The sequence below is a fragment of the Panthera leo genome, chromosome A2, assembly GCF_018350215.1.
Source record: "Panthera leo isolate Ple1 chromosome A2, P.leo_Ple1_pat1.1, whole genome shotgun sequence".
Classification (NCBI taxonomy): domain Eukaryota; kingdom Metazoa; phylum Chordata; class Mammalia; order Carnivora; family Felidae; genus Panthera; species Panthera leo.
Window position 1 is genome coordinate 111,678,483 of NC_056680.1, and position 16,070 is coordinate 111,694,552.

A 16,070-nucleotide genomic window follows, 5' to 3' on the forward strand; every position below is an offset into this window, starting at 1 on the left:
CTACACATCTGTTAATCCTTAACATTCTTTAAGACAAAAAAACATTTCAAGTAAAATACCAACTGCATTAATTTTAATATTATGAAACTGATGTTAATTTCTGATGCATATATGTAATATAAAAGCCTAAACTTAGATCTTTCATACCTTTGTGTGTGTGTGTGTGTGTGTGTGTGTGTGTGTGTGTGTGTGTGTATTTGTGCTAGGCTTTTTGGTCAGAGTGAATTTATATATATGGATATATCCCCACCCACATATATTCATCCCAACAAAAAAGGCTACCACAAATTTTTTTAAGTTGTAATGGATCTTAATCAAAGATGGAAAAAAAAAACATACAAGCTTATTTGCCAAAGTACCTGAAAATTATAAGGTAGGCTAACAAATCCAAAAAAGGCACATTAAACCAATCATGTTGTGCAAAAAGAAAAAATAGAGAGAAAGGAAAAACTTGGCAGGATCTGTTGTTTCACAAGGGAAACAAACTCCTGCCAACCCAGATCTTTAGTTGTATGCTCATGTCTCCACTGAGACAAATGTAGGACCCTGTATTGAGATCTTAAGATCTGAGGGAGTCCTAAATCTTATTCCCTTAAGTAGCATCAGAGAAAGCCTCATGTTTTCCTTCATTAACACCATGTATAAACTAAAATTTAACCCTGAATCTTTACTTGGGGTTTATATATATTATATATTATTATAAGTAAAAATAATTTATTATAAATAAATTTATTTATGCATTATGTATTGTTTATATATTAATATTTATATGTCACATATTTATATATTTATATATTATAAATAAAAATTGTTCATCTGAACATCCTAATTCAAGGTTTAAACCAGTAGAGCAGTAGTCCTTTAGTTTATTTGATCTCTCCCTTGTGCCAAATATTCGTTAACCCCACATTTTAAGGACTTAATTCAGAAAATGGTCTATTCTCTCTCAAATTTGCTAAGAAATCAATTGAGAACATCAGTTAGTCATTGGAAGTGGAGTAGATGTTTCAAATAGACTTAAACCCATGTCCATTTAATGGTACAATATAGACAAGTAGCAGTCATTGCATCTTTTGACTCTCTGGTTCATTAATTAGGAAATAAATGAAATGGAAAAGGGATGTTACATCTATATATGAAAGAGTGCCTGTGTAATTTACAAGTGTTATAAATTTCTATAAGATGGTATATTATTGATTCAAAAAATCATTCACACATAAAGAGTGGTGATAAAAATAATCAAGACATATAAATATATTTTCTTTCTCTCCCTCCATTTAGGTTCTTTTCAATGTCACAGTTACAATGAAGAAATGTGATGTCACAGGAGGAAAAAGCTACGCAATCATCAAACCTATTGGTTTCAATGAAACCACTAAAATTCATATACACAGAAACTGCAGCTGTCAGTGTGAGGACAGCAGAGGACCTAAACGAAAGTGTATAGATGAAATTTTTCTAGATGCCAAATGTTTCCAATGTAATGAGAATAAATGTCATTTTGATGAAGATCAGTTTCCTTCTGAGAGTTGCAAGTCACATAAAGATCAACCTGTTTGCAGTGGCCGAGGAGTTTGTGTTTGTGGGAAATGTTTATGTCACAAAATTAAGCTTGGGAAAGTGTATGGAAAATATTGTGAAAAGGATGACTTTTCTTGTCCATATCACCATGGAAATCTTTGTGCTGGTAAGTATAAGTAAATGTATACATGTAGTTTTCACTAGTTACTATTAAACTAGCATATATATCAAAGTCTCTTTAAGTCACATCTTTATAATTACCAACCCTGAATCTGAATTTAATATTCAAAATTTCAAAGTCTATGAAATTAGGCCATGGCAATGCATTTATGGCACATGATTCTGCTATTTATATTTTAAATTATTTTTGTACAGAAAATAATTGAAAATAAAAACCAAAAATTAAGTGTTATTCTCAACCATGCCTTGATTTTATAAAGATAAATATCAGAAAAGGAAATTTCTGATGTCTGGCAGGTTGTCTATAATCAGAGTATTCTTCTAGAAAAGACTTGATTCATTCTCATAAGTAGTCACTCCCTCTAGCTTTCTCAAAGGATAGTGAGCTTTAAAAACACAGTTTCCATTCATTGGAAAATTCTTAATGCATTATTATAGATGGTATTATAAATTTGTAATAATTTAAACCTATCCAGTTTATTTTTGGAACAATGCAAGCAACAGAATTATCAGAGGACAGCATTCTTCAAGAGAATACGGGTTTTGTAAGTAATCTAGAAGATTAGTACCAGAGGCCACACACAGACCACGTTTAAAAATGAAATAATTTAAAATAAAAATATCAAAAGTACTTTTTGGCTAATTCAGTTTACTGCCACCTAGAGGTTAGATTCTAGAAAATCTATGCAACATTTGAAATTTAATACAAAATACTGTTTTCAAATGAATTAATTTTTCTATGACAGTGTGCTAAATCCACTTACTGTTACAACACCATTTTAAAAATGTTTGCATTTTGGTAAGCAAATATTAATTAAATTATTAATGAACTAAAATATTTCATTATCATAACCATATGGAAAAGTAACAAGCCTATACAAAATGAATTTTCTATTCTTGTGTCAGCTATAAATTTGCCATATATCACATAAATATGCAATGAAAAATTGACTTTTTATTCTGTTATATACACAAAATATTTTATATGCCAAACATGTATCCTGCTATATCTTGTATCATTGGTAGAATATAGATAAGAACAAGCCAGCAATTATCTTCTAATATTTAGAACTAATCCTATTTGGAACAGGGAAGAGGAAGAATTCTGATATCCCACAGATATTGGGATAGCAGCTTGAAATACATTGGGAATCTCAGTCTCTATTTATAGTAAACTATTAAAAATCAATATACTAGCTCTTCTGTATGACTGTTCTACCAGCCCACAGGCAGTTGAAAATCTGCTTTGAATTATTTGTGTATAAGTTATAAGTGCAAAATGTAGCTGACAAACATTTTCTTCACTAGTTTCCTTTGAGAATAAAAACATATGTTCACAGGTCAGCTGGCTAGGATTGGGCGTGCAGCCTACATATAGGGAACAGGGTCTGGCAGGCATTTGTTTGGCCTGGACCTCATTAGTTTTACATTTAGCAATTGAGTTGATCCAACAGTAGACTCTATGGAGCAGTTACCCTGTGAGGTGCTTGCAATAAGGGGAGAGAGGGAAGGAGGGAGGAAGGAAGCCAGGAAGCAAAAGAAGGAAGGAAAGAAGACTCTGTAGCCAAATAAGCTTGAGAAACACTGCGTAACCCTGTAATATATACTCCTTCTTGAGGATTTCTAATCCACATGGGCATATTAAATTTTGGATGCTTCCTGAAGTCTAAAACCCATTTAACTACATATAACCAATGTTTCTCCTCAACTTACTTGTCTACATGCATGCCCCCAACCCCAACACACATGCACACACACACACACACACACACACACACGCACGCACACACATGCACGCACACACATACATACATACATACACCCACACTCCACCTTGCTTTCTCTCATTTACCACCTAATAACAACTCACAGCATACTTTAGGACATGCCTCTCTAACCTGCTAAATAATGTCTTCAAGATGTGAAGAGATCAGTTCAACTCCGCCAGAGATCTTATCTTTAAACATGGCACTAACAGAACTGAAGCACTAGAAGGGTTTGCCTTAACAGACCTTCAAAAGTATCCCAGGCCCTTAGCAATAATGAGAAACTAAGAGAATGATTATGGAAGCTATTAATCAAATACCCCTGGTTTTTGGATTTCAAGACTGACAATTAACATTACTTCAGCCTTTGTAGCTTTTTTATATTTGTGTGTTTTTAATTTAAAACTGAATGCACAGCGACCTTCAGGTAGTCAGGCAGCCACTGCAGTGGGGCATATGTCACAACTGTCAGCACAAGAGATTAGCATCATGGGGTTTATCTACAACAGAACAGCTTCGAAAATAGACGCTCCTAAAACCTCTCGTTGTTTATGTCGGACGAATAGAAAACGATGCTGTTTCCATTCAGTTGACTGTCAGTGTGTTTCCATGGATATGGGAGGGGAATTTATGTTTGGAAACACTGCACAAAGTCAGTGGCTCCAATAACTTAGGTCCTGGAGTGTCTGTTGCAGGGCATGGAGAGTGTGAAGCGGGCAGATGCCAGTGCTTCAGTGGCTGGGAAGGAGATCGGTGCCAGTGCCCATCAGCATCAGCCCAGCACTGTGTCAATCCAAAGGGCCAAGTGTGTAGTGGAAGAGGCACATGTGTATGTGGCAAGTGTCAGTGCACTGATCCCAGGAGCATCGGCCGCTTCTGTGAACACTGCCCCACGTGTCACACAGCCTGCAGCGAAAACTGGTATGTGTTCTCCAACTCCAAACATACATGAAGCAGTCCTTCACCATAGCTATGTTCATCCTTTTATTTTGCCTTCCTTAATCTTAGAAGTTGCTGGATTTTCTCTACCAGATAAATTTGTTATCATCATGCTAAAAAGGAACTGAATAGGGACTTTAGGAACAAGAAAACTTAGATTCTAACTTTTGGCCACTAGATAGCTGTGAAAGCATTGGAATTGATCTAGGCATTCACTGCTTTACTCTTTTTTTTTTTTTTAACGTTTATTTATTTATTTTAGGAGAGAGAGAGAGAGAGAGCGAGCGAGCACATAAGCAGGGGGAGGGGCAGAGAATCCCAAGCAGGCTCCACGCTATCCCCAACATGGGGATATCCCCAAGGGGATATCCCCAACATGGGGCTCCACATCCCAACATGGGGCTTGATCTCATGAAACGTGAGATCATGACCTGAGCCAAAACCAAGAGTCTGAGGCTTAACCGACTGAGCCACCTAGGTGCCCCTGCTTTAGCTTTGTTGAAACAGGTTTGTTGTTTTGAAGAATAAGATTTGGTGTTCATAAGGACTCACTGTTTTTTACCCAGCTTTCATGAGATATAACTGACATATAGCCTTGTTTACACAAGGCTTAAGGTATACAACATGATGATAATTGATGGCAGTTTACCATCAATTAGCTGTTTGATCTAGGGTATGTTGTCGAAATTCTCTGTGCCTCAGTTTCTTGATATTGAAAGTGATGATTATAATAATACTTTGCTATATAGTTCTGTGACAGAATTAAGTTAAATGATTCATGTGAAAAAAACCCCAACATTTTTTACTTGGTGCATAATAATCCTAGAATAAATATTAGCTATTATTACTGGGTTTTTAAATTTTTTTTATTTTTGAGTTTTTTAAATTATTTTAAAAATAAAGAAAGAGGGGAGCCTGGGTGGCGCAGTCGGTTAAGCGTCCGACTTCAGCCAGGTCACAATCTCGCGGTCCATGAGTTCGAGCCCCGCGTCGGGCTCTGGACTGATGGCTCGGAGCCTGGAGCCTGTTTCCGATTCTGTGTCTCCCTCTCTCTCTGCCCCTCCCCCGTTCATGCTCTGTCTCTCTCTGTCCCAAAAATAAAAAAAATAAAATAAAAAAAAAAAAAAACGTTGAAAAAAAAAAAGAAAGAAAGATACTGGCTATGAAGCACCCCTGGAAAAAAGTGATGTATAAGTAATAGGTGATATGTTAAGTGAAGATGGCATTATTGTTTTGTGACAGTAACTAATTTTCCAGTAACAATTTGAGCCTGCTCAAAGACCACTACTCTAAACATCATTGTGCCTTCTAATTTGTTTTATTCAAAAATTTTAAGACATTCACTTTCTCAGATTGGTAGCTCAAGTAAAATTTTTAAAATTATACATGGTAATTTATGTAACTCTCTTGGAAGTGCAGTACTTAAACATAATGATGGAGTTATTTCTAATGAACACAAGTGAAACTTGAATTGTGTATTCACTGCTAAATTTTTCTAGTAGTATAACATTTATCTTCTAAAATATTTTTGCTAATTTTATTTGTAATAAAAGTTTCTTATGTATTTCTTGGGTATTTTCTTCTCAATACAAAAAAATCATTATTTTGACTGTACACATTATTAAAATAGTTTTAGTGATTAGAATATAATTTTGCATGGTATTAAATTCAGCCAGTATTACAAATAAATATTTTGGCTTTCTTTCCCAGTTTTACAAGACTACTATCCTAAAACAGTACTCTATTTTGATATTTTATGTCTTGCAAAAAATACTATGGGCTTACAACTGCCGGAGTCCAGCTCCAGCAGGTCCAGGGGTTCCAGAAGGATGAACAGCGTCGGAGAAAAAGTGAAAATAAAACAAAATTAAAACAAAAATAAAAATAAAAAACTGAAATAAAAAGCTAAAATAAAAAACTAAAATAAAAATGGACACAGACAACAGCAGTGTGTTGAACTGGCCGATTTATTGCAGTAAACGTGGCATTATATATAGTAGTGATTTCCTTGTAGCATACATCAACTATGTTTTTCTAACATTACCTAATTTTGAAAATGTTCCTATGTATAAACGACCTTTAAGAAATAACATGGTGATTTTCCCCTAACTTTCCCGCATACACTTTGATTATAGATTAATTTCTTACATTATTCCATTATGCACCTGCGTTTATCTATAATCTACAAAGCATTTGCTTTGCTGTTCTCGTGAAAGGCCCTCCATTTCTCAACACCTCAATTGGAACAGTTACAGGGACATGACCTCCTAACCACTTGAAGCCAGAAGAACAATGTATTTGCCTCAGTCCGAGGTGCCAGAAAGGGGCTGAAAAAGCCTTAGAAACCCATGCCTCATATATTCTCAGAGAGACAATGCACTTAGGAACCAATGAACCATTCTGTAGTTTAACAGACTGGGTTCAGTCGTCATCTGGAATGCCTCCAGGGGGCCAGGTGGGCCTAGGGGTTGAAGTCACCTGTGTCGAGAGATACACTCGTTAGTTGCCAGAGTGAGGCTTTCAAATCCATATGTCTCTCCTTTACAGGCCCTCTTTGCTGGCAAAGGTATGAGGCTATCCTTCCTGTAAGTAGAGGAGTCTCCATAGGGGATGGCAAGGGCTAAACCTAAGGCTGCACAATTTCTTGGGGAACCTTATTTTCTTCCCTAATGGTTCTTTTCCCAGGGGGCCTGCCAAGGGCAATTCCCCAACAGACAATACCCCAGGTGGTTTTAAGGCCAAATTATGTAAAAGCGGGAGGACAAGAAGCTTCACTGTCAGTGGGCTGCCTTGCAGTCACCAATCCGTCCACAGCCTGGGCCCTGCCACTCAGGCTGGGATAGCTCGGCTTCCAGCATACAACATATTCGAAGATTAAATGTTTCGTTTCTGTTTGTCTTTATAGGAATTGTGTGCAATGTCTTCACCCTCATAATCTATCTCAAGCTATACTTGATCATTGTAAAACTTCATGTGCTCTCACAGAACAGCATTATATGGACCAAACATCAGGTAAACCAAAGCTTACTAATGAAAGCACTGGAGAGTATCTGTAGAGAATCATATTCCCCCAAAGAGCCCACAATCAATCATCCTAAAGAAAGGAAAAACTGCTTCAGTGTTTTCAGTCTTCTAGAGATGGTACTTTATAAAAAGCAGCTGAGTATATTTGCCATAGTTCAGCTGAATGAGTAGATCTCCTGTCTCAGTTATCCAGCTAAATGTCCATGCTGGGCCCCGCTATGGAAGCACACCAAGCAGAGTGTCTACAGAGGCCTCAGTGAGCCAAGAATGGAAATTTCCTATGTACAGTCCGTTTCACCCTTAGACATAAACTCTATGGAGACATTCTTCTCTTTCATAACCCAGCTTCCTTCCAGTTACAACCTTCCTCATGTAAAACCAAAACTCTCCTTTATGTTTCAGGTGAACCAAAAATTCTAAGTAGCAATTACATGCTTTTGCAAAATATATGTCCTAAAAAGGGCCATCCCTTTCTGGTGTTTTTCATTCTGAAATAAATATAATTTATGGGTAAGTGATTATAAAGGCAGCCTAATGGAAAGGGCATGAAAACTTTTAAGCTTAAAGCATGTTCCTTGACACCAATAAGAAATACCAGCCCTCTTACAAAATTTCCCTGAGCCTCAGTTTCCTCATCTGTAATGGAGATGATAATACCAACCTCAAATATTGTATGACAGCAAATGAGCCAGTGAACATGACATAAATATTTAAATTAAAAGATGACACACAAATGGGAGAAACATGTGAAAGCTGTGTTCAAAGACCACTTTAAGACAAAACTTCATTAGAACTCAAAAGCCAGTATCCGACTTTGCTCAGGTGTTAAGGTGTTGAAGTACACATGAATTAGAACCTAAGCTTTAAATTATGTCTTCTTTGAAAGAATTTCTACTGCTACTATTATTTCTAGTCTCTCCTCCAACCTATGAAAATAATTCCAGCTCTTACAGAGCCTGCACAGAAGAATAAAGTTTCTCCAGTTTTGTTTCCTTCTTCTCTTGCATCCACACTGATCTTAGTCCATAATAAATTTGGCTTTGAAAACAGCCCATGTGCTGCCAGCTGGGGCTGCAGCAATCACTCCAGAAAGCCAAGTGCCTTTTCTAATAAATAGAGCCCTTCCTGTCAACATGTCATGTATTATGTTAAGTAAACAAACCTACTCTGACCTAAGTGTGGTTACAAAAAGTATTCCCTTAAAGGTCCTTAGGAAAAGCCCTTGCTTGACCTAAACCAAGATGAGAGTCATGGCCAAGGCTAAAAGTTTGGCTATCCAAAATGATATTCTAACATTTTAAAATGCATGCAGACTTGAGCCTTGAAAATGTCCTCTATCCTAACCCATTAGAAATATTTGTAAAATGTAACAGTAGCTAGGGGGCTCCCCTCCCTTTCACAACTATGGTGGAAGGAGAGGAAAAGGACATTTGTTAGCCACCCCTATTATCTATCCACTCAATCACACTTAAAGGGTGTTTTGGTCTTCTGGCTAAGCTCCTCCTAGGCAAGAAGCCAAAAAGTGGGATCAAGCCACGTGTCCCCTTTAAGGATCTGCTTTAGCCTGATGGACTAGTTCTAAGACAGCCAGAGGAAATGACAGTCTGTCAGGATGAAAGGCATGCATGTCATAGACCTGAAGGTCACTCTGGAAGACTCCAAGGGCACCACTTTTGAATAGAGCATCTTGGATTGTCTCTGTGTGTGAGAACAGTAACAAAGGGAGACTTGTACTCTCATTTGGTGTTTCTATTCCAATTAGTAGCCCTCTGGACTCCCTTTACCCTTTCTTTCAAGGACCCTTGTCATTGACCAAAAGAAAACTGGCTCGAAGTGTTCTCACTTGGTGAGGAGCCCTTACATTGTTCCTGAGCTCTTGGTTTATTCAAAAGCATGCTTGGTCATCCCTTGGGAATTCAGACAGAAATTACCCATGTTTGGGTAAGGTCTAAGACTTGGAAGGTCCCCTCTCAAAAGGCCCTCTCAGGGAGACCTTCATACATTTAGGTGAAGTCCCCAAAGTCTGGAGAATGGGTAGAAAATACTTGCCTCTTTAAGCCAGGAGGTAATTTTGTGAATCTGGGGCAGCTGGTGAGTTCTGTGGAATACTGACATATTGTGCAATGTTCCCCTTAAAATAGGGTAATACTTCTGGCATCCACAGAGCCTGCAGACTTTCCAACTAGAGTTTGCCAAAGGTCTGGTACTAAAACAGAGACCTAGTATGTTCCTCCTCTTAATGCAGCATTTTCTTCGCCAGCTAGTAATTATTTGTTCTTGAAAAAAATACACAGTGAATTTTTAGAAGCAAAACATGACAGATTTGGTTAATGGACAAGTAAAAACCAAATTAATAAAAATTGAGGAAAGAGATTTGCATATTGCCCCGAGTTGGACACTCCTACTCCCTGGAGAAGCTACTTGTAATAATAATGGAAATTTACACTACAGTTTCAAAGGAAATAGCTATTCATCTATTAGAGTAGTACTGCTTTTAGCTTCAGCATTGTTTACTTTACTTTCCATTACTGATGTGCAACAAATGAAGAGCAAGCATAACCAGAGAAACATATGCTAATGCACAGAGCTGTTAAATAATTTTTAAATCCTGTTTCCCACTTAGTGAGCAACAGTACACACCACAAAAACTGTCTCTTCTCTGCTACAGGTAAAATGTTATTTGTTTAAGGGATTTGGACACATTCCAGTTAATACAATTAAAGAATGTCTCTTGGAAACATTTTAATAATAAATGTGTAATAAAAAAATTATGGAGTTTATTTTTGAATCAAAAATGGCATTCTCCTGTTTTAAAAATGCAGGTTTGAAAATATCTCTGGTCCTATTAATTGAGACGGAGAACATTGTTTGCTTGTTAGAATCCTTTGATTTACTCATTCTAGTTTTAATCCATTTATTTGTTTGCTTCATTACAGAATGTTTCTCTAGCCCAAGCTATTTAAGAATATTTTTCATCATCTTCATAGTTACATTCTTGATTGGGTTGCTTAAAGTCCTTATCATTAGACAGGTGATACTACAATGGAACAGTAATAAAATTAAGTCCTCGGCAGATTACAGGGTGTCAGCCTCAAAAAAGGTCAGTGAATTCTACAAAAGAATTACTATCAGTATGTCACTGTCCACTTCCAATATTTAGGCTGTTAATTAACGATAGTATTTTTTCTCCATCAAGGACAAGTTGATTCTGCAAAGCGTTTGCACAAGAACAGTAACCTACCGACGTGAGAAACCTGAAGAAATAAAAATGGATATCAGCAAATTAAATGCTCATGAAACTTTCAGGTGCAACTTCTAAAGAGATAAAAAGTACTTTATGGGAAACTGGATTTTTAATAATTGCTCCTAGAAAATATACTGTTAGAAGTCACAGGAGGAGACAAACTGTTCTAGATCATGCTGGTTGCTGGTTGTCCACTTGAATGAAGACTGACAAGCATCCTCATCATCATGTGACTCACATCGCTGCTGAATTTTTCAGAGAAAAATGTGTCTTACTACTGTTTGAGACTAGTGTCATTGTAGCACTTTACTGTAATATATAACTTATTTAGATCAGCATAGAATGTAGATCATCTGAAGAGCACTGATTACACTTTACAGGTACCTGCCATTCCTGTGCTTCCCAGAGAGAGACAATGCTGTGAGATAGTTTGGGCACTGTGTCACTACAAGGGTACAGTAATCCCTCCACCGAACATGTGGATGAAAAAAATAACAGGCAGTTATAGTACTGTTGCCAAACACTTCTACAACTGGCAGTGACTAGACAAGAACATCTAGATGAATAAATGGTTAGTGTTTCACTCATTCAAGAGGTTAATAGATAAAACCTTAATCTTGAGGGAAACTTCTTTCGAAACTGTGTAGTGTTATGCATCTGTTTATGTTTTCTGCTTTTTACAAGATACTAATCCCAACATTCTCTCCTCTTTGCCTTCATGTTTTTTCTTTCTTACAGGATAAGTTTATATTATGTCACAGATGACTGGATTAAATAAGTGCTAAGTTACTACTGCCATAAAAACCTAATAATACAATGTCACTTTATTAGAATACTGATGTTTTAAAAGCTGAATGTTTAATAAGGGACACTGTAAAGTCACATCAAAATCAGAACAGCTTCGTTGTGTGCAGACGTGGAGTCTTATATCTTCTTACCTGATAAACTGGATGTTCCACCATTTCATTTGTCTAATCATCAGGTTGAAGTTCACAAGGTATTTAGAAACTCTGCCTCAAGCAAAGTACCACATTTTTTAGTGCGCTCTCTCAGATATTAAATCCAAGTAGATATGAGCATTTTTCAAATTAAAAGCTATAGTAAGCTCTATTCTTTTTTGCATTTCAGTACAGCCTAAGAGATTCTGTCCCTGAATCACCTCAACCCTACTCACCAGAATTTTAAAGGTATACAGTGGGAGGAGGATAGACAATAGCTTAGAAGTAAGCTAATTCATCCTCTTAGTTAGTCAGGGAACTGAGGCTCACAAAGTTTAAATGATTTCTTAAAAAACACCCAAGTGATTAAGTGGCAGCATTTGAAGAGAAATTCTATCTTCGGATTGCCAGGCTAGTGTTCGTTGCACAATATCATGCTACCTCTTGAATCTTTAAAATATTTGATTGGCAAGTATTTTTAAATGTGATTTACTGAAGTCTTAAGTATATGAGCATGAGAAAATTTCAAAGGAAAGCAGAAAAGAGTAATTCAAACTGAATTCCACGACTGGCTTGTAATCTTTCTTGCTAATCAGCTTCTAAGAGAATTCAGCATGGCCTAAGTACAGGGAAGTCCATTCAAACGACAGCCTGTGAGTTGTGTAGTGCTCAGCCTGAGAGCTTGATATAGAGGCCATCAGCTTTTGTCTTCCCCAGTGGAAACTTCTTCACAATTACCATATCCCTACAGACTCATTTGGTCTGATTTTATTGGCTAGAAGTCCAATAGTCCTATGTGTAGTACAGAGCTTTGCCTATGAGAACAAAGGAATTTATTTAAAATGCTTTCTTATAATTAACTTCCCAAATTTGCTGTCTTCAAGCACTGGAAGAAATGCCAGGATATTTGCATTTCAATGAGACTAACTCCCACCCCTTATTTTACCACAAAGAGGATTTAAAAACATATAAGTGTTCTGGAGCAAACACAGCAGTCCCATTAAATGTCCCCTCCAGCCACGCAATTATGATGCTAAGTTGAACTGTATTTCCTTCCCCAAATGAAATTGGGGACATTGACATAATTCAGTACTGTGACTCACTTGTGTGAGATACCTTTGATCACCAAGGATAACATAAAAATCGTATTTTGCAGCCTGCCTGTCACACATAGCATCCATTTTAAAAAGAAAAAATATGGATACACTATAGCTCCCCAAAAGGAAAAAGTGGAAATTATCCATTAATTAAAATGCCAACAATTTTAAAAATTAACATTATAATGTTCATAAACTAATCTCCATGTAGAATGAGTTATCCAAAGGAGCATAATAAAATGAAACCCTTAAAAACCGAGGGTTTCTGTTTTTATGCTGTCACTAGTTTGCACTAATATAATGGACCAACGCTGTTATAGGAAAAGACAGACTTCCTCATAGGCAGTTCAAGGCTTGATGATGATTGTAGTTATGCTTGTGATGTCTTGTGCTTTCTTTTTTTACTTAAAGACCTAATTCTTAAAGATTTTAGAGCTTATATTTTACTTGAATAATGGATATTTTCCTATAAAATGGCTTTGAGAAGAGAATTAATATTTGACTAGTTAGAATTAATTAAAAGGTAAGGGAAAACAGGGTATGCTTAGATTAAATAATTTATGTAAATAGAGCCCATTTTCAACTAATACGACCATAGGAACCTTTTGAGATTCATGATATTAAACAAGTAATGAAATTTTAAATAATTAACAAAGAACTTGAACACTTTTGGTACGATAGCATTTTTGTGCCCTAAAGTATGTAATGATTTAGACATGTGCCATATATACACTACAATATAACTGTATGCATTTTGTTTCTCTGGGGACATCTTTACACCACAGTGTACATGGATTTTTAAACATTTGAAACCTTTTTTTGAAACTTGTTAGTATGTATGAAGTCATAGACATTCTCTGAAAGACTCAAAAATTCACCAAAAATCTGATTATGTACTGAATGTTCAATACAGCTTTGATTTATAAGGATAAAAAGGAAATCTAAGGTTATCAGAATAGATTTATTTGGAGGCAAATTTTTCAAAACTCAAAATTAGTGGGTGAAAAAGATGCAAAACTTCACCAAAGAATAAATTCCAGATTAAAAAAAACATATACTTAATTCCACTAACGATATTCTTGTATATGACAATAGGTATCCATGAGACACTGAAATATGATCATGATGAACTATGAAAATTTTTCTCCATAGAATTATATTCCTTCTGGTACCTGGTATAGTTAAATTATACTCAATGACTTTTCCTTCCTTTCCTTACTCCTAGTTTTCCTACTCACTTTTCCTAAGAGCTTGCCTAAAACTCCAAGCTCAATAAGGCTAATCATGAAAAATAACTGAATGTAATGATATAATGAAGTTCTTCATTTCCAAAAATCTCTTAATGATTTCAAAATTCATTATGCACCTGAGCCAACACACACCCATTAAAATTAAGAATTTAAAATTTTCACAACCATTTGAGCTTCTTTCAGGTCTAAAGGATTTGAGATCTAGATCTTTTAATATAAGTATCAAGTGAAATATAGCTAGTTGGGAGTTCAATCATGTGCACATTGTATTCTGTTTTATATACTCTTAACATTTAACTTATGATGATCCTTATTTATATTGACCTTATGAACTCCAATTCATGCAATGTAAACTGAGATATATTTTCAGAGAAATATAGAATTAGCATTCTTTCAGATAATTCCCTTTTTCTTTTATAATTACTCTATGGCAATTTTTTTTATGGGTAACTGATTATACATATTCGTATTTCATTGATTCTAAGATTTCTACTTTTTCAATTCGCATCTCTAAAATTGTGATTATATCTTATAATCATTGGCATCTTAGATGCAGTGTTTAAAGTTGTTCTTATATAACATTACACTAATTCATCTTTAAATGTTCATGGGGATAGGGACATTCCTTTTCTTATAAATATTTCAGAACCAATTTATGGTAACATGTGAAGCCAATTTTCAGGACAACTGAATCACATACAACTCATCATGGAGCCTATCTGATTATGAGCTCAGATCCTGCAAACCTTTAGGTTGTAAAAGCTCTTTCATCTTCCTATTTATACTTTATGCTACTGGCTACGATTTCAGCATACCTACCTTAACTAATAAGAATGGGTGGGTTTCTCCCAATTTTGCTAACAAATATTTAATCCCTCTATGCCTTTCTAAAGAATACTTTCATATGATCATCTCAGTTTTAAACAGAATTAACTGGAAAATACATGAAACCATTGTAATTAGATTTTGTAGTATCTTGTATGTCTGATGTCAATAACAAAAGAAAAATATGATACAACCAATCAGTACTGTAGGAAAAAAACAAACTGTCCCCTCAAGTCCTCCTACAATTTTATTCTTTCTCATTTCTGCTCTTTGGTTTGATTTTTTCTTTGGCTCTGATAAATTTACCTTCAAGCCCATGTAATGACTGTCATTAAACTGCATATTTAAGTTATTTGAATTATGTAAAACAATTGTTCAGCTATCTGGGCAGCTGTTAATGAAACACCTGAGAGTAATAACACTACTCTTTTATCTACCTGCATACTTTCCTGCATAAAATCTATCTTCATAAGCTAACTCTATTATTCAGATTTCCAACCTCTATGGCCTACTTCAGTTAAAATTATTTAACCCAACAATAAAAAAAAAAAACCCTGCAGTTATCAAGGATGGAAAATGTGTGATTTATGTAAAGAACATTTACTAACTTTACACTATACCACAGATAAATGTGATTTTGATAAGAATTATCCACAATAACAAAATTTATGGTACATAAATTTTATTAAGAATATTGAATATGAAATATTTTAATTCTAAATTGTAAGAAAATATAAATTTGCACATAATATAGAAATTCATTTTATGTATATTTAATACAACTTTAAAAACTATTTTACATTTACCAGCTACTTCATTAAAGTTTTTTAAAACCTCTGCAAAAATAAAATTTAGAAATGTTTTTAAATTATCAGTAATAAAACCTTATTTGTCTCGTTTAACAAATCCCACCTTTGTAAAAAAAAAATAATATAGAGTGTATTTTTAAATTAAAATATTTGAATATAAAATAGCTCTTCAGAAAAACAAATTCTCATTAAACAAATTTCTTATTATTTCTGGCTTTAAATTATACATAAAGTTAAATTGCCTTAAATGACACAGAAAATTGGGAAATATGATAATTTCACAAAATATACTATGAAACTGTTCATGTAATTCTAATTGACTACTAACTTCTGTTTTATGTATTTATTAAAGAGCTGACACTGTAGTTTGTTGTGAGATGTTTATTTTTCTAACAGAGCTTATAACAGTTATGACCAGGCATTTAATTAATGCATCATTCTGTTTAATATAGATATTAATCAATGTGAAATTTTATG

The 16,070-nt window shown here is 35.1% G+C and overlaps 1 protein-coding gene across 1 annotated transcript in view; it reads left to right on the forward strand.

Annotated features, from left to right (window-relative positions):
• The window catches only part of ITGB8 (integrin subunit beta 8), an 83,250-nt gene extending 67,729 nt beyond the window's left edge, over window positions 1-15,521 (forward strand). The window contains exons 10-14 of the mRNA XM_042919815.1: window positions 1,282-1,687; window positions 4,163-4,388; window positions 7,312-7,418; window positions 10,367-10,530; window positions 10,627-15,521. Of these exons, the coding sequence (XP_042775749.1) occupies window positions 1,282-1,687; window positions 4,163-4,388; window positions 7,312-7,418; window positions 10,367-10,530; window positions 10,627-10,749 (1,026 nt within the window). The 3' untranslated portion in view covers window positions 10,750-15,521. The remainder of the gene's footprint in view (window positions 1-1,281; window positions 1,688-4,162; window positions 4,389-7,311; window positions 7,419-10,366; window positions 10,531-10,626) is intronic.
• Window positions 15,522-16,070: the final 549 nt, after the last annotated feature.